The 20,382-nt window shown below is 39.0% G+C and overlaps 1 protein-coding gene across 1 annotated transcript; it reads left to right on the top strand.

Moving 5' to 3' along the window:
- Window positions 1-37: 37 nt before the first annotated feature.
- Window positions 38-17,358, top strand: LOC141901742 (uncharacterized). Its single transcript, XM_074789182.1, has 4 exons — window positions 38-179; window positions 637-822; window positions 982-1,202; window positions 15,488-17,358. Exons 1-3 carry the CDS (start codon window positions 48-50, stop codon window positions 1,183-1,185), a joined length of 522 nt encoding a protein of 173 aa, XP_074645283.1. The 5' UTR covers window positions 38-47; the 3' UTR covers window positions 1,186-1,202; window positions 15,488-17,358.
- The last annotated feature ends 3,024 nt before the right edge of the window (window positions 17,359-20,382 follow it).

The raw sequence follows: 20,382 nt of genomic DNA, 5'->3' as shown, positions 1-20,382 counted from the left end.
ATTTAATTTCAATTCAATGTTATTTTGTTGAATTTGACCGTTCAAAGATGCAGAGAAAAATAATTACGCCGGCATTATTATTATTGGGAAGAGTGACAACTTCTCGTGTTGTAATATGTAACTGGTCAAGAATCACACAGTATCGGCTACAGCACAGTAAAACGAATTCTCCAATCAAGGTGCCATAATTAGTACGAATAATGAGATTTACATAATAATAATTCAATTCAATTTTTATGAATGAAGATCTTTTATTAGAGATACTCACAGGGGCCTGACACAAAAAGTTTTTGCGTCTCCCCACTTGACCACCGTGGCTCGTTACAATCTTACAATCTGAATCTTAAAAAACTATTTATAATAGATAGCACTAAAACTAACCCTAATCCTTCTCTCGCCCTTACCTAGTCTAGTATCCAGCCGTTGTTTCTCGGAGATCGTAACAACGTCTGGTATTCAGACTAACCCTTACCCTTATGATTGTTATATGTCCGATATGAAGTGTTAACCAGATCTGTTCAAATATACGTTTCCTACAGTTTTTTAGCTTCGATGTAGTGTAAATACCAAACGATCTCACAGGGTACCCCTACGTTCTCTGCTATAATTTAACTGGATTCTCTTGATTCGTTGAAGGTTTTGTACGACGGAGGCTGTCCGATTTGTTTAAAAGAAATCTCTGTGCTGAAGTATTTGGACAAGAAAAAGAACAATGTCGAATTCGTAGATATTACGCACGAAGATTATTGTGCATCTGCTCACTGCGGTATATCCCGAGATGAAGCTATGAAACAGATGACCGTCATTAATAAATTTGGACAGGTATGAAAATGATTGTTTGTGGACCAAATTATTTCAACATGCAAAATTCTACAGTTTTCCCGGTGAAAAACTGGTACTTGTAGGCCTAAATTTACTCATATCATGTCTATGGGGTAGGTACTCTTTTCACTCATATCTAGGAATCTTTTTAAATTCTAGGTTGAAACGCGCGTGGCTGCATTTAGGACGATGTATGCTGCTGTAGGGTTGGGTTGGCTATTGGCAGTAACCCGGCTACCTGGTATATCGCATTTATCGGAAATTGCCTACGATTGGTTTGCGAGAAATCGTCTGCGTTTAACTGGAAGGCAGCCGGAATGCGAAACCGGAACTTGTCACTCTGAGAAATCAGATGAACGCTGACATCTCCAAATAACCAGGTAGGTTTACTAGTAATGATGATAGAATGAAATCCCAGACTTTGACAGAAGCACAAAGAAATGAAAAGGGCATACCGAAAATCGGCAAGTATCATTCCATGCAGTCAGAAAAAGGACTGAAAAATTTGGAAATTTCAGTGCATTTTCATACAATTTCTGGGAACTTGAGGGACATTTAAGAGAATATAAGCTAAATGTTGCGTTATGGACTGCTGATTATTAGTTGCCGGTGGAAAAAGATGCTAGTATTGCCATTGTATTTTCAAAAGGGCACGTAAAAATTGCATTTTCTCCCTGTGCTTCCATCTGGATCCAGCCCTGATTCCATACTAGAACAATAATTGAGTTTGATTAGACACACTTCGCCGAATATTCGTATCAACTGGCTCAGCGCTCTATTGATTACGATTACGATTACGATTTTATTTACACTCCAACCATTTCCATGGTATATGGAGGAAAACTATTACACGTGTATATACAAATATTTACAAAACAACACTGAAGTGATTAAAATTTAGAGAATGAAAACGTAACAAAATATATATATTAGTATTGGCACGTGAGGTACTGCCATCTTGTGTTCACATTTTGAACTAGTAGAACCGTGAAATATGAATTTCATAAACGTCGGTATATTGTATAATGAGAATTAAAGAAAATTCATCAGAGTGGAAGAAGGTTTTAAAAGATATTTTTCATTTAAAAGTGGTTCCAGTCGATCGCTTTGGCCGATTTTTCGGGCGATTTGCCGAAACAAAAAAAATAGGCGCCAAATATTCTCTACGGATGATGTTGATTACAAGTTATAACAAGTGGTAATGATGTATGTTATTGACGAGGTTTAGGGAATGTCGGAAGCGGCAGTTCTGTGCTAACGGTTTTGCGGGTGGGCGGAATCATTGCTTCGTCGATTGTTACGCGAAGCGTAGTTAAAGATACATGAATTCTGACAAATTGGTCGAATATATCGCGCTGGTGAACAGTTGTTCGCTCATTTTCACCTCTTACGTACTCGCGTCGAGTGATGTCTTAATTATTCGACTGGTTTTATTCGCTCTCTCTCTCTCTCTCTCTCTCTCTCTCTCTCTCTCTTGCTTCTCCGCTTCTGAGCGGTTTTGTTGAAATGTTGCCGAATGCGCTTTCAGTAGTTTACAGATGGAGAGATTTATAGGAATTCGCCAGAAATGGAAAATATGTACACGAAACCAGTTGAATTTGTTACTAAATGAGATAAAAGACCTCATCAATTACTATCCTACTATTAAGTTAGTCCACAAGAGTTGTGCACTTAGGATCAATATCCTTAAATTATTCAGATTGTAAATAGGTTCTTTCCACGTGAATTTAGATTTTTTTTTCATTTTCTTTTTTCTCTCCTAGCCTTTCCTTTTGGCTGAAATAGATACATAATAATTATTGTTTTTTTTTATCATTGATATTCCTTCGGTTTTCCGACTGAAATGAACTCTTGTATAGAAAATCCCACGCAAATGTAACAAAAGATGATGTCCGAAAAGTTTTGTTGTTCTTGGCATATAGCTATCTCATAATTTTGTTAACTCAGTATTCCTAGAATGACCATTAGGTTAAAGTCGAAATGTTGAATCAGTAAATTATAAACTTGAAGGAAACTTTTCGGACTTCATCTTTTGTTATATTAGTGTGGGATTGTCTACATAATGTAACAACACAGACATCGTGTTTCATCAATGGTTGAAATGAACTTTTGTATTGGATGCGCCCTTTTCTATAGACGACACTTGAATACTCCACTAATTCAGACGGCGACAAATATTGAACATGTGTAATGCGATTTCAATCATCCCTCAGCTACTCAATCGCGAAAAGAAAGAAATTTAATTCCGTACTTTTTTTCGTCTTTCCTTTTAATTCAGTCTAGAAGCGAACGATAGAAAACATCGGACGGCTCGAAAATAATAATTACTTCCGTAGATTAGTTTTTACCATCAAAATTTTGAAAGCGCCGGTAAAGTTAAAGTGGATATGGTACGGTATGATATTTTTTTGGTCCGCCACATCTGATACTGTGTTTTGTTTGTGAAAGAAGAAATTCTAGTCGAAGCTAGCAGCGAGCACCGAAGGTAGAATATCCGTAAGAAAACATCGGGCGCAGAGAAACTCTCGTCATTCGAAATGGCCAATTAGTCGTATAAGACAAATACACAGTAGCCGTTTCTCAATCTCGGCGCGTGTCTAAATGAAATGTTCTTTCGCCCAGGGTGTTAATAGCTGAAATGTCCGCTATTTAATTTGAATTCCGTTACGTGTATGTTATTCGAACAGTGTTTTCGCGTATCCGTGTCGTTGTCGCGTTTATTTTTAAACTTCGGTTAAATTTAGATTGTCAGACGATAATCTACTGTGAAACGTAGAGAAACAATCCGATTACGATGATGCTTTCGGAGGAAGTTCGAAATGTCATTTCGTTCTTAGTCGTTTTAGAATTTTTCGACGCCGTAAAGACTGTTACGTTGATGTTCATATACATCGATGCCTAGTAGGCCCTACGTGGTATTTAAGAGGTTCTGTGCGTCAATGTGCACTACATAATCGATATTGGCTTTTCAAAATAACAATTAGAATTGCAAATTCTGGTGCTTATTTTATCATTAAATATAATTCATAACTCGTATTTTACATTAGATAAATCTTGATAATTATTTTTGAGAGGATCTACGTCATCAATATATAGGGCTAAACTGGTTGCCAATCATCGATACAAATCCAAAATAACTTCATTGATCCTTAATTCCATGTAATTTGTATTATTTATGTCGACAATATTCAGCAATATGTGTTATTTTTCAAGGCGTCGATAAACTTGCAAGTAATTTTAATTCAAATTTTTGGATTCAGAGATAGATTGTTTTTATTTCTATGATTTTCTAATTGAAATTCAATTATGTTTTTCATTTCATCAGTTTTCACTCAAATTCGGGCAGAGAAAAACTCAACTATACATAAAAATCTAAGAACTATTCAACATTTCATCAACGAAGTAAATAGTCATCGAGGACGTGGTGTTACTGAAGGGCGCTTTTTAGGAGGTCATAAGGACCCACTTGTTTATCCTTATTTACTCGAAGTACCATTTTGAAAACCGGTGCGCCGATTTATTTTTCGAAAACGTTCACGCTCGAATTTGCATATCGCATGTATGCCATATATGGTTATTATATAGGCCAATGAAATTTCAGTTTGTCGTCATCGGGTAAAGGCAATAAACTCGGTAATACGTGACGTGAACTATAGAGCCACAACACAAACTCAAATACCACCGATTGCTCATGCACACCTGACACCTGCACCTTATATTTACTCTTTATGAATGTATACTTCAGTTTGAATAAAAAGTTTCACCAGGGAAGTACGTGCATACCCATAGAGTGGCACGAATCAAATTTTTTCTTCATATCTTTCAAAATCGAATGCGGCTATAGGCCTTACTGAACTGAAAAATTTTCATGCGAATATCATTTACTTTCAGTACATGAGTTGACCGCTTAGTTTTTAAGCAGGGAAGATGGTCACCTTCCTGGAATAGTCGGGGAATAGTCAGGGAATTTAGTAGATAGAAAAGCTAATTGCTAGATCCAGTGTAAAACCAAACAGTTTCCGTCTATGTTGTACCACCTCCCTGGTTGTACATGTATTTGACTGTGTTAATTGATTGTATTCGTAGTGGATTAAGTCAGGGAAAACAACGTGCATGTCACGTCAAAACCCGGCAGGAGGCAGGACAGTACCATAGTTTTACGCATAAGTCTGACCCGTGAGATCATGTAATTCGGTATAATCCCGCTATTTTTTTAGTTAAACCCCTTCATGAAACTGGAGCAAGAAATCCCCAAATATGGACAATACGTTTTGGTATACATCAGTTTTAGGAGTAGCCGTATGAGGTCAGTAAGGTTTTTGCTTGACCTAAACAATCACACGCTCAACATAGTAGTATATGGCAAGATTTTATCATTTGAATTACATCATTTTAACTGATTGAACATGATCGGTTAACTAAAAGTTTAACAGCGAACATATTCCAAGGCATTTTGTGAAGTCGGATAGCTCAGTGATATAGCTAGATGTTTGGACAACAGAGATTCCCAAAATGCACAGTTTCTCACTATTATTGATAGTGCATAAAACACCACGAAAGAATTAGCATCCTACGCATGGGTACAAAACGACCTGATGAAATGACAAAGGACACCATCGAGAGACTGACTGTTCGATGTTTACTTATACTGAAGCAGGGTGACCCTTGAGTTGCGCATATGGGCTCGGTCACAAGTTCACGCTTCTTTTTTCCATGGTTTAATACTGCCTGAATTCCCTCAACACAGATTTTTGGTGTAAATGAAAATGTAGGATTTCGAATGCAGGATATACAGGGGAAGATCCAAGGGGAGGGTGCAGGGGTAGCGCATCCCCCCTAAAAATGTCTCAAGTTGCCCTTGAATTTCACGGGAAAATAAAAAAGTATTTAACTAATATCTAAAAAAGTTTTAATTCATAAGCTTGTCCTCTGTATTTCCAAAAATGAGTTAATGTTTTCCGATGAGCTTTCTTTTGGGGGTACATGCCCAGTCTCGGGAGGTTTATCCCCGCCCGAGTCAGAAGGCCCAGATCCGCCCCTGATATACCCGATTTGAATGAAGTAGTCCCTGTTCATTTGTCATGTAATGCAACTACAATATTACCCTAGCCTTCAGATTCAAGTCAATTTTCTGACTCAAGATAAACTGGACAACCAGAAAAAATGATAGGGGTATGGTGTAAGGGTAAGGCATTTTGTGTAGGTAGTTGCTGTTAGCGACGAGGCCGAGAATTAAACTTCAATTAGCCCGTTCAAATTGATTAGTGAAGCATTTCATTCGAAATCATGATAGATTATAATATAACACGTTTTATGCTCATTGTTCGATATAAGTCAATATTTTGACAGATATGCCCGGTGTGTCATTGTTTAGGGCCACACACATTGCGCCGGTTGTTATAGAGATCGAAACGAGTAAATACTGTCCACTCCGGTGCAGCATTCATGAAGTCACGTCCATACGTGCAGTTACAATGATTCATACAACAGTCGTACGCAGTTGGCCCTGCATTGTTTTCGAGTTTGTTTTCAATAGCTGGTTTGTTACTAACCGAAATAGGAATTTTGACTCAGTCGTATACGTTGGTTATAGGTAGGAAAAGTTGCTAGCTGCCCTCTATAGGGGTGGATCTAGAGTCTGATTCAGAGAGAGGCTCACGCCAAAAATAGGGCGTATCATATGATGAAAAGGGCCCCCTGAAAGAAAGCTCATCAGAAAACGTAACTTATTTTCCATTGGAAATACAGAGGACAAGTTAACGAATTAAAACGTTTTTAGGTGTCAGTTTAATATATCATTTTCCCGTGAAATTTCAGGGCAGCTTGACATTTTTAAGGGGTGCTCACCCCCTGCACCATCCCCTCAGACCCGCCTTGCTCTAGTGATAAAAAGTCAACCCGTTTTCATTTCTGACCTGCGGAAACGAAGGACATTCACAGGCAAATTGGTTAGGAAGACATCATCCTCCCGCTAAGCGATATATCTAGCGATTGGGTCTTACTGTTAGTCAAGTTGAAATTGAACTATGTAATACAACTTTTTATGTCGCAGAAAAACTGTTATCGGCTTATACTTTGCGAGCTGTTTCATTCAAACCCATTATTGATTTAAGCTTTTTTTTCACGAAAATGTCTTATTACGTAAAAGATGTTATGCTTTTTCCAGGAGTCCTGATGAATTCTTTTTACTATTGCGGTTCCGGTTCAGCGTAATGTTTTTCTTTTCACAGAAAGCCTTTAACGGAGATGGTTGTTTAGACAGTTTATTGTGTTTGAGAAATAACTCGTAACATTTCTGATGAACTATGACAAATGGCTTTCCGTTATTGCGTTAATGCATCGCAAAGTGGGAAAGACAGAGCGAAAGGGAGAAGGAGAGAAAGTTGGCGTAGAATGGAACAAATTGTTTATTTGTTTGATTCTATTGTGCCATCAGTTATACCCACCCAGCGTTGTAGGTTTCCCCCTAATACTGACTTAAACACCTGGCCATCTGACAGGAAACATCTAAACACACCGCAACCTAACAAGTTCTGGCTTCGACAGCAAATTTACACCCGCCCCGCCGATAAATTTACCCGGGGTTTTCTTTGCAGGCCGAGTTCAGCGAATTTTTATTTGTCGAATAACGATGATGATAAATATTCGCACCTTTTGCGCCGGGGAGTTTTTAACTTCGAATGCTTTTAACGAGTTTTCAGCTCTCTCTCTCATGTTGTTGAAAGTTAGTTGAAAAGGAACAGTTGCCGCTCCGGAGATAGTTTACTAAAACGATGAAATCGATACCTAGTTCGCCGGGCTAACCGTGTTGGCTGCTTGAGGTGATGCGACATCAAAAAACGTACTGAGAAAACTCGGGTTTGGACTCTTTTTTCTCGAAAAGCTCTGCCCCTGTGAAATGAACGGTGAAACTGATGACGAATCGTTTTTCATTCGCTTGCAACTGATTCGTCTTTATTCTTGAATTTGAACAAATATGGCCACAGATTTTCTTCCAAGTCATCGCTTTTGATACCCAAAAATTGCCTATTGCCCATCATGCAGGGGAAAGCCAGGGGGACTTGTGAGACTCGTTAAAATCCATCAAATATTTTTTAGTGCACTTTTTAATTTTGTCAACAAAGTTAATTGGTACATTCCAGTGCAGAAGTACAGGTAATATTGCCTTTTTTAACGTCGAAATGCCCTTTTGGGATGTACCAAGTGGCCGCCGGGTGCAGGCCTGCGATGTGCCCTGGTTTTGGTAAACTCTCCTCTCAAACGTTTCACAAGTGGCCAAACATTTGGACACTAGTCCTGGGCCTGGTTTCATAGACTGGTATTGCCTTAAACCCTAGGGCTAACTTAATTCATTTTCAATTGAGTTTACCCCTGGGTTAAAGGTAATACGGAGAAATAAGGAAGGAGTCCACGGTCTGAGTAGCGTATAAGAAATTATGAATCCATCTGATTGCCGAGTTACCCTCTATCTTGGTCAATGCTTCTCCGATCGGCTATTGATTCCAAATGAATTATAAAGAAGAGAAATCTTCCTTACCGGTACTTACTGAATATAAACTAGTCTTGTACAGACCTGAATTATGAGCTACATTCCTTGTAAGTTATTGAGATATGCGGCCTGGTACATATATTCTTCATATCGGTTATACACGGAATGATTCTATAGCGGCGGGATAAAAAATACATGAGAAATATGCAATGCGTATATCAAGTACAATTAGGGGGCTAGGGTTTCCATAAACAGTCGCATGCGGTAACACTATATGCAGGGATACGGCATCGGGCTAGTTATATCGGCGAGAAAATAGGCCTGCGCCCAGAACAAACATTTAAGCAAAAAGCTGGAACTTTCATATATTGGCTATCCAGTCAAATGTATTTATATATATATATATACATACATATTTCTGTGGGTTGTTTCTTTTCAAAGTTTCGCTATGTCTGCAGGATGAAATGTATTTATTTGATGGCCGCATTGAATTTACTTCAATTTCGTCAAAAGCGTGGTCGTGTAGAAAGAAAAAGAAAACGTCATCCAGTAAATTATTGCCGCGGCTTTTGCCGCTGCAATCATTACGGTTCCATCGCCGCTGTGATGTTCATCAAGACTGGAAACAGTCTCAACTGTTTGCAACCATATGACTGTCCCATATCTGTCACGGGGTACATATATTCATTAGCTCCTTTTTTCTTGGATCCAATCCGGTCCGTCGATAGAAACTGATGAATTGTTGAAGGGAGCAGAGCGCAAGGTTATATCGATTGATCTCTCGAGTTGATCATGAAAGATGTTATTGTTACTTTCAGCTTCCGCTAAAAATGTAATGATCTGTTGACTTAAATCAGCAGCGCATCCAGGGGTCATTTATCATTTGAGCGTTGATCGAGGTCCTGCCGTCAACCAGCTAATGCCTGTTGCAGGGGGTTTGCCAGCCTTACTTGCCAGGGTATCATTGTCTCTTGCCTCCCACTGAAACTCACATGCCAACCTAAACCCTGGCTGCACCCTCCGTTAATCTGTTACATTGCCAAGATGTCTCGGGTGAACAGGTTGCTGCTAAGCGGCCACAAAACTATACTCCTTGTACATCTTGGGGCAATGTTATAAACCAATGAAGGGTTTGCAGACAGGGTTTGTGTCGGCGAGAACTTCGGCTGGAGGCAATCAAACCCTGGCAAGCGAGGATGTCACTAAGAGAACTCTTCAGGGATCAAATCGAAGAACAACTATGCAACTTAGTAGTTGCTGGTCCATATAAGTTATCCAACTATGCATCTGATTGGCTTGATATATATAGACAGTGGCCGCTGTCGCAATGTGTCCACCCAAAACATCTTGGGCCGTGTAATAGATCATTGAGGGTCTATGGCCAGGGTTTGTGTGGGCGTAAGTAAGCTTCAGCATGAGGCAATCAAACCCTGGCAATTGAGGATGGCGGTTTGCAGGGATATTTTGTTGCCGCCCGGACTGCGACACTTATTATCCGGAATCTCTTACTGACCGCCTGAGGATGTGATTCCCCGCTCTTCGGCGCAATGAATCAGTACATGAAAATGCTATTTGGTCGATTTAAAAACGCAGACAGCTTTCCAGATGTGTTACCCGACCTCACACCCTAGCTGTGAATGTTGTCCAAATGTATCATGTAAATTACAGCTGCGTTACAAATGTAACATGTGTGTAACTACGTGTTACAGCCATCCCATTAGCGCGTTACATGTAGATGTACTAATTCACACTGACGGGCTGTGTATGAATTTTTTCAGGTGATGCCGAGCGTCTGTTCAGCTATCTAAAAAGAGATATTTGCCATCGCTTGATAATGATTCATATAGTCGTACGGGTGGGGAGAGAAAATATTTTTGGCCCGGCTCGGATCTTCAGAAATTGCGTCTCGGTTTTTTTTCGATATGATTTATCGTCACTTGCTGTTGATTAAGGTCGATTACGAACGTATGTGTGATAAAGCAAAGTAATGATGTAACAGAATTTCTAACCATCACCACATCGTCCACCAAAATTGTAGGTGAACCAGTTGCCAGATCATTGGAGACCCAGTCTTTTGGAGACCCAGTCTTTTAATTTGATAGTAAGTTGATTTAATATCCACTGTGATACAATGTTCAACGCACTTTCAGTTAAGTTGGAATTAAAGCCTATCACTCTAACCTTTTATCCGTCATCTCTCCCTGGGGAGAAGTAACATCCGAGCAGCTGCTAGTCGTTTAGGAATCATCCATCAGACCAGGTACCCATTTACTCGTGGGTGGAGAGAGACAATGAGTGCCTTGCTATGAAAAACCTATAACACGACGACATTACAGGGAAATACAGCAACAAAGACTTTGTCGAGGGCCGTTTATGCAGAATTCGACGCAAATTGAAATTTCGGGAAAATCTGCGACCAAATTGAACGATTACAAGTGTTTTTTAGATGTTCATTTGAAAGGATTTGAAAGGATTTTTTGAAAGGATCACGATTCGTCTATGCCTATACGTGACACCCATAATTATATATGTATATGTATATCTCAGTGACTCTTATACGAGCGATGAAGTGCCTCACCGGTTGCTGTTGAGAGTTTGAGTGAGACAATAGGAATGCCTGGAAACGTCGCAGGTGCCCCGCGCATTTCGATGACTGTTAACCAAGTTGCCGGCTGAAAATGAGCGTTTTCTAGTGGAAATCTTCAAATGGTTATATCTTTGTCAATAGTACACGTTGTTGTCGTTGCTTGTTTGAATAGTGAAATGACTTCTCTGTATTGCGTACGTCATTTATTTCCCGGGTCAAGTGTTGAACATTTTTTTCAAATTTGTCTCCATACAACGTGCATCATTCACTGATCCTAATTTTGTCGAAAACAGCCAGCTGGTTTTGACTTATTCAAAGGAAAAGGTAGTTCCCGTTTTGTCTTTTTGATAAATCTCCTTCATTAGAAAATGTGAAAAATTCCGTTTTTGGTATGAAAATAATGTGAAAAATCCTGTTTTTGGTGGGAAGAAATATGAAAAAAAGTGGCAAATGGCCCTGTGTGAAAAATTGTGAAATTACAGGATCTTGCGTCTCATTCCTGAATTTTTTCATGTGCCATCTTAACTAAATTGTTGCACATATATTCATTTTCATTTAGAAAAAATCCAGTTTCATAAGCTGCTAAAATTCTAAAACGTAGTTCATTCAGCGTTTAGACATTCACCTGATCACATGATTTAAAGCTTTCCAGTGATTGGCTCAATTTCAAGTGGTTCCCGGCGAAAATTGCGTCGTGCAATGTGAAAATCAAACATGTTTTGATCAATCGCAATTTTCAAAAGTGACGGATTGCAAGTGGAGATCGCGTGCAGCAGAGCAGCCGCATTATGAATTCACTAATTTCAGTGTGAAATCTGTAATCGCGGGATGTAGTGTGAATAGATTGGCCCTAGTATGCGCCCCCAGCTTTAGGGAAGAAAGATATATAAATCAAGAAAAATATATGGTCAACTCATCAGGAAGTGATTATATTGTGTCTTCAGAATGAGTATATATATGAAGTGGACCTAACAAAGTAAAATCCCCCACCAGATATTACCCTGAGTAAAAATATCCCCAGTTCAGTTTTTCAGCCGTGCTTTACTAGTTAGATTGTTTTCTTGTAGTTTTGGGCATCTTCTCTGATATGGTTGGTCCGTGGCTGTTATAACATCGCCTACAGCAATTTATAGTTACAGAGATGTTTTCGAAGTTTGAATTTCAATCCTATTCAAAGAAACGGAGGAAATTATCGTTTGAAATCTATCTAAGTACGTTCTTCAGGATACTAGAAAGGTAAACCACTTTGCCTGTGGCAAATTATCATAATCAACGTGAGGATGATGGAAGATATTTTCTTATCGAAACCAATACGCAGGGGGAGTAAAATTTACGTACATTCACATTCATACAACCTAACAGTGATGAGCTGACAAGGGTAGTTTTTGTATCTTAGGTATTGACCAAAGTCGTGTAGTTATCGGTAAAAGGTTTTATTCAAAAAGTCACCTTGTGGGTGGTCACATTCTGAATGGGATGAGGAGAAATAGTATCCCTTAAATTTAACTCATACTTGAGTTTTCCACTATTACGATTCGTTGTCAATCTTTCTATGGTTCAGCCAATCAAATGTCTCTGCACATTGCTGTCTATTTTTTAGCGAAACAACAATTTTCAACATTTCCCCCCTAGGACTGCGCTTTCAGGCCGACTTAAATGAAGTCATTGTTTTTTTCTTTTCATCAAAAAAGAATTATCCGATTTTTCCTTTTGCATTTCAAATCAGGATCACAATATTTAAAGGGCATAATATTCATTTCCTGAACCTTAGCTTTAGGCTCAGTTCTAGCCTAAAAGAGGTCAAAGGTAGTGGGCTTAGTTTTTATCAGGGAGGTAAAACTTAAACGAGGTTTTACCATGGACTCTGATTCCATGATTTTACTCATAGCCCTAGGCTTGGACCTATAGACAATTTCTAAATGTCCAAATGAGAGCTGCGTTTATCTAAACGCTCACTTTGAAATACCATTGTTTTTATCATATTTTATTGATACAGACTTATATAGATGATACTTATTTATATCATCACAATTACCACTGGCAAATTTAGTTTTTTTTGGGCTTGTCGAAAAGAAACGTCATGATAATCACTCTGGCCTAGTGTTTACACTAAGATAATCTTAATTCTGGTAGCTATTCAGATTTTTCTATAGGCATATTGTGATTTACGAATACTCAGAATATTCGACACAATCAACTTACTGACAATGTTTAAATACATTATCTTTAGATCTAATGTTACCGTACACCTGCGGACCCACGGTCCCATTGTGATCCCCACAGCGTTCCTATTGTCACCAGGCACGAAGTGGACATGGCGAAGAAATTAATCTTCCGTTTGCGTGACCTAAAACTGTACAAAATCGCTCATTCGTAACGCTAGAAAATAAAACGCTACGTAGTCGCGCAGGAATTCTCACTCTCGAGTGTTCAGTGGTCGTCGAAAATATTCTAATTGTCAGCGCCTTTTTAAGTGTTTTAAAAATTGTTAGTCTGTTTTCTCTGTTAAAACGCTTTTATTTGTCTGTGATGGGCTGAAGATACACTTTTAATGTACCAACTCTTAAAAGAGAAAACTCATTCTTCGGGCCCTGCCTACCGCTATTGTCTGACTACTTAGGGCTCTTTATTGCCTGTCCGGCGTTCATATTTACCCGGTATTATCGGTTTTGTCGTGTCGAAAATTTACTTTTGCTCAATATTTCGGCCTAAAGTGCAGTCCGATGTTGTCACGATAAACACTGAATGGCCCGACAGTCTGCACTCAGCGAAAATAGAACAAATATTCAATATTAAACTGTGAAATCAAATATTCTACCTTTAGACATGATGTGTGAAAAACTACCTCCATTCCGAGGGGAGTAATTTTAGTTATGCAGACATTACACGGATTTCATTTTGGCTCCATAAATAACTAGTGATATATGAAAGAATTTGGACATGTCGCAGTCGTACTTAGCTTTTTTGGCCTGTGCCAAATCTGACCCTGTTGCCAAAAGTACACTGGTGCCAAATGGGCCTGTGCCTATTTCGCCCGACCAAAGCTGTTGGACCAGGTCCGAGCCAAATTTTAGCACTGGTCAAATCATTGCTTGTGAATTCTAACTGGTTCCGGAAGTGGCTCACTTCACTTAGTTTAAGCATCATTTAGTCAATTGAGTGGCTTACATATGAATGCACTGACTAGGTACAGGTCAAATTTGACTCCTGCTTGGTCCGTGCCAATTACGGGCCAAATCGTCAAATATAAACTTAACTCCCATATTTGGTCTATAGATTGTTCAGTCAGTGTCCTCACTGTTACCGGAATGGGGGGCTGGGGACTGATCATACCTTTCAGGAATTGGAACCTAAAGGCATCAGGGGCGGATCCAGGGTGTTGCGGTGAGCACGCTTCCCATTTTTTGGTCAGGAGAACCTGGAATTGTCTCCAAAAAGAATCATGGTGAAAGGATGGAGAAATTTTGAGCATATTTCGTTCCTAATTTCAACCAGGAAGGCGCTCGGAATGCACTGAAATGCATCACATTTTTCAGAACTTTCATCACGGGCCTCAGGTGCGTGTAAGTAGTTACCCAGTACTGCACGTGTGTGGCCCCCTATTCCCAAAAACTAGATCCGCCCCCAGGGCATCGTCCACCATCGTGCAAAGGCATCGTGCAATTTTCGTTCAATCAATTTCTCTATCTCAGTAGAGACCCATTATCTATTTTAGCCACTACTGTGCGAGTGAGTCAATCTTTGACTTGTAAAAGCAATAAATCTGATGCGGGAACCCGAACTCTCTCTCGCGCACCATGGCAGATGACTCATGCATCACCCATGGCAACCACTTGTTGCCGCAGAAAGAAACGGGGAGTTACTGTTTCGGTCTCTCTCGATGTTGTTGAAGGGCCTGTGGCTATTACATCGAAGGGCTCTCACGCCAAGTCTATTGCATATGTCGCTATCTCACAAGTTTTGGTTTTCCACCCACTTCGTGCGTTGCTGATTTCTACTTCACAGCGCGTTCTATCGTCTCGAAGACCATTCCGACGGCGTTCGGCTATTCCGGTATCGTCCTCGCTCGGTCACTGAACGAGCGTCGGTCTCGCCCTTTACGTCCGCTTGAAAAGACCATCCGAACCACTTATCCTACTTCGGCGTCGGCCTTATTTCCAACCTGTGACAAACCGCCTCATCTATATTTGCTCAATGCTGCATAGCTTGTCAATCAGTTCATCGTCGATTTGAGGTAGATTAGCCGACGGCGTATAATAGCTGCGATGCTATAATAATCAGATATATTTTCGTGTGATTCCTATGGGCGGAAGGACATCATCATATTAGCGAAAATTATAAAGAAAATCCACATTCATTCGAGGATCAATAATAATATTTATATGCATGCGAACATATGTCTAGGTCCCAAGCTTCTATTCTTACGCGCGATATTTTATATGAATTGTTAATCATTGTCAACGTCGACTATTCACACTTCACTTCATTAGATCTGCTACAAATTACCTTTATTCGCTTTGAATTCGCGTTATCATCGTCGTTATTGTGCCTGTTACAAGAGTTTTAATTCGAATTTCGTATCATTGTAGATTTCAAGATTCAAATGCCAACAATAAATGGATGCGTCCAACTGGACGCGGCGCTGTGTGTACGGAGAGGAAATCCCAATGTTTAAGATGGATTACGTGTCCTTTGGAATACTGATGGTTCACTGCACTGATGGGTAAAGACCACTGATGAAAATGCCACTAGGAAAGAGAAAATTCAAGAAAATTCAAGTTGATTCTCGAATAAACTGCCTAAGAATAAACTGTAGCATTTCATTGTCGAAGGACATTTTTTCAGGTAGCATTTTTCCGGATCATCACATGAATATTCTTAAATGAGATACTCTTTTCTCATGATTGTAAGGGTTAGGTATTTTTGTTACAATATTTGTGTCTTGAAAGATTTTGCTTTAAAATTAGAAAAAAAAGAAAAAATGACCTGTTAAATGAAGAAATGTAAACACGAGCCGGGCACACTCGGTGAATGTTGCCTTGCCACTTGTGGATCATTTTTATTTGGAAATACAGTCAAAGTTTGTTATGACGCCATCCTTTTTAGAATGCCACTGCTCTCTGATAGCGCCAACATTTTTCCAAAAAAAAAATTTGCCCAATCTAACTGAAATTCAATGAAAATACCATTCTTTGCTACACCAAATTCGTTATAATGCCATGATTTTCACTGGTCTCTATGGTGGCATTATAAAGGACTTCTACTGTTACTGTAAAAGTCATCAGCAATGAACAATAATGTTTTGATTGTTGACGTGACTTTTGGCATTTTAGCTCAAAATGTAATCAAATTTTCAGCAAAAGCTTAACGTTAGTTTCGAAGCATTGCATAATTACATATATACTACATGCCTCTTTTATAACCGTGAATTTTATTCTGACTGTTCACTCGCGATGAATAGAGTCGGGAATATAAAAACGTTTTTAATGTAGGTATTGTGCTGTTTATTTACCACAAGAGTTTCCAATTCTTTTCCGCAGAATTGCGTACAATCACCGATGTTTGGCTAATCTTATTGCATTCGTCAGAATAGTGTTGAATTTCTACGAAATTCAATCCGTCCTCCTGGAAGAAATGTTTCCTTCACATGTTGTGTACTGCGAATGCATATACAGCGTGTACTATACGAATTTGAAGTTGAAAAAGGGCCATAAGCTCATCTTCGTCAAATGTTACCTCTTATACTTTTTAATCGCGGAAAGTTTATCATGTTTTTTACCTATTTATGTGAAAACTCAGTTGACCCCAACGTATTTCAAAATTCAAAATTTGAAAGGACTTCTAAACTATATTAATTGCTACAGTGAAACCTCGTTATAACGATCTTGGATACAACGATTCATCGAATATAACAAAAATAGAATTTAGTCCCAAGTAAGAGAATTAATTAATTTCATATTGGATATAACGAAACTATTGGTTATAACGAATATATTTTCCGGTCCTGTGAAGTTCGTTGTAACGGGGTTCCACTAATAAGCAAAACCTGAATTCGGGGGATTTTACCTGGTAGAATATTCATTGGGGATTTTTACCTGTTACTGCCGATGGGCATCACATGATGGTCCAGTAGTTATCGGTAGAGCGTTATACATACAATATCAACATACTACAAGATTTTCAGATGAATGTTAAATATTTGTATTCTGGCTGTTGAATAAATTGTGTCGTAATATTATGTGATGTTTGTTCAATAAAACCGGTACTATAAATGAATGATTCTGTATAATTGCGGTTGTGATGTGGACGCTGGTATTGTCAATCTAGTTATTAGGCCAGTAGTACATTGTGTCACTCAGTCTTGAATTGGTCTAAAATCGTCAGTTGTTGAGTGTAACCTATTGAATTGAATATATTGAATCTGACGATGATCTCTACTAACATTTCGAAACGTCGTGTCCACTGTTTTTGATTTTGAATTTTTGAATAATAAAATTTGTTTTTGAATTTGTACATTATTGGTTCGTATCAATAATTCTTCACGTTTGAGTGCGGCTCTTCTACTTCGACGCCAGATACATCAATCATCTTATGCGGATTTAAGGACCCCCCCCTCTTCCGCCGGTGTCTAATCCAACACCTACCTGACACCGACCACCAGAGGGGTTCTCAAAATCGGTGATGTATTTGTGGATATCACGCGCTTCTGAAATGGTGCGACTCGATACATCAAAGCGCGATAATCGCCTTAACATTTTCGGTGTAAAAGGAAAAATAAATTGCCTTTCACTAATCAGGAAATTATGATTATCGCTGCCCAACCCCCTATCTAGTGTATGATGTCGAGGGCATTATGAATTTATATAATTTCCAATTGACGATTTAATACGATTATGATAACCCAAGGTTCTATTGTCTTCGTGTTGCGCGGTTACAGGAACGGCGTTTCAATTTAAAGTCGTGATTGTTCACGCCACTCGTCCGCCAAACGACTAAAGGTGTCAATTGTTTGATATCACGTACTTGGATTACTGTTGTTGTTTGACCGTCCTTTTGACATCGGTCGTTACTGCGCGATCAACAACAGTAGGCCAAAATATGGACATGCCTGCAAACTTGCCTCCGAATTTACTTGATTTGAGGCCAAATTGAAAGAAAAAGAAGCAATATTTTCACCCCAAATATGCTGGCACGCAGACGAAGTCATGAAATTTTTCCTCTTTGCGTGTAATTTTCAAAAATCTGCGCGAGTATTCCCAGGACCCGACATTTGCGTGGGTCCTTACAAAACGTTCTATGTCCATAAAACCAAGTGGTGGATCCAGGGGAAGGGGTTCCGAAGGTTTTGGAATACCGTCGAGCTTTGTCAGTGCCCATTTGAGATGCCCCTTAATCCATGGATTTTACGTAAAAGTTGGCATGATATGGCGTAGCGTGCCCCTCGAAAACCACAAGTTTGATGTGAAGCGCCCTTGTTTGCCGTGATTTGACATAGAAAGTGCCCTCCCCCATAATAGTGGGTGCCCATACAACTTGGTACCCCCTCGAGATAGGGCCCTGAAACCCCCTCACCAAGACATGGCTGGCTACGGGCCTGCAACACGCCGGAGTCTCGTTTGCGCAGATGTGTCATGAATTCCAATCCTTTTATGAAATGATACCTTATGCGGAACAAATTCTGAAATTTAGGCCGCAATCATCGGAATTTTCTGTGCAACAGCAGGAAATTACGTTACTGAGATTGCACACGCATCATTTAACCTCAGTATGATAAGCTAGACGAAGATGTTGATGATGCTGACTCATATAATGTCGTTTGGACCGGGACATATTCATTCTGACCGATGACGACACGTCATCATTTCTTAATTAATCTTCAACTTGTGGCTTTAAACCACGGATTATATATTCCGGCCGGATTTAATCTCGGCACGCGTTTGATTTTCCTTCTGACCGTTAATCCCGCGTATAATATCTAAGTCCGCCCTGAAAGTGATATGCAGAATTCAGAATATTTTTCGTTCATTTCACGGGTCATCGATGCAGGCGATCCCAAACACGGTCGAAGTACTGAAAAGTGAAAGAAAATGACTTCAAATATAAACAATCAAAGTCATGTTGTAATGCCATCCTTTTTAATGCCACTGCTCGCTTAACACCAACATTTTTCAATTCACTCAATCTGACTCAAATTCAATGAAAATGCAGATGTGAAAATGCCATTCGTTATAATGCCATTAGTTTATGCCATATCTCTTGCTATTGGCAACTTTATGTTTTCCATTAGTCCCAATAGTGGCATTATAACGGACTGACTGTAGATTTTCTTACTGAGGCACGAAACGGCTACAAAATAGTAGTGGACTACTAAATCGACTCTGCGGCCTGGTGCAAAACCGGACATTGTCTTACTGAGACTTATTTTCTACCAAGGAGATGTTCCATGGAAAATTTAAAGCTATATCTAATAATATATTTATTTGCCACATATAAAATTTACAAGGAATCATTATTTCTACAATATTTTTACAATATATATGGCTGGATATACTAAAAGCAAAATTGGCTGTGGGCCCCTGAGGGGAACAGTATACCCAGGAAATCCTAGAAATCTGAGCAATAATTAAGTGTGTTCTTAAAAATGATACATACAAAATGTACCGTCCTTGAATATTTCTCAAAAGAATCGTTTGTTCAAATAATACTTATCTGAAAATGCAGGAAACTTGTTATTTGTACTATAAAAGCGTAAATCTTTTTTTATTAGACGAGGTTGGTTTCATCGTGTTCCACAAAGCAAAGCTCTGTCAATCATTGATTTCTCATTAGTCTCTCGTAACTGATGATACCATCTTCAGCCAATTTAATCATAATGTTCGTGACTCAATAATGGTTATTTGGAGCAATGTCCCACGATGGACTCGTTTACGAGTCCATGCTCCTCGACGCGATTGAAACGATTATCATATAGTTTATCTGCAACTGTTTATAAATCCATAACTAGCGTCCAGATTTGATTGATATTTAGGTATTAAACTGGACGGTTTAGTTTTCACGCTCGCAGATATTTCAGGACTTATATATTATCCACACTTCAAAAAACTTCCTTTTGGAAATGTGGTTCGTCTGGAACTACCGATACAAAGGATGCTTACGGTACTCCCGCGGGATGAATAGCCTAGCTGTCCCCGAGACTAGTGATTCACGATGATTGATCGCTACACTGTCCTCTCCGGGGATTTATGGACTGTTGCTTCGTCGGTTACAAATTCAACAACTTAGCTGAATCTTGATTAATTTAGAAACTCGCTTAGAAACGGAAAGAATTACAAATTTGAAAACCTGGGAGGTTTAAAGATGAAATAAAATATACAATACAATAGAAATCTATTGAACTCTAAAATTTTACAATGATGTTCTTTTTGAAAATGAATTTGAGCCATTTTGTAAATATAGTTTTGTATGGCTGTATATGTAGATATAT

The sequence above is a fragment of the Tubulanus polymorphus genome, chromosome 3 (assembly GCF_964204645.1).
Source record: "Tubulanus polymorphus chromosome 3, tnTubPoly1.2, whole genome shotgun sequence".
NCBI lineage: Eukaryota > Metazoa > Nemertea > Palaeonemertea > Tubulaniformes > Tubulanidae > Tubulanus > Tubulanus polymorphus.
This window is presented reverse-complemented; position numbering and strand designations above follow the sequence as displayed.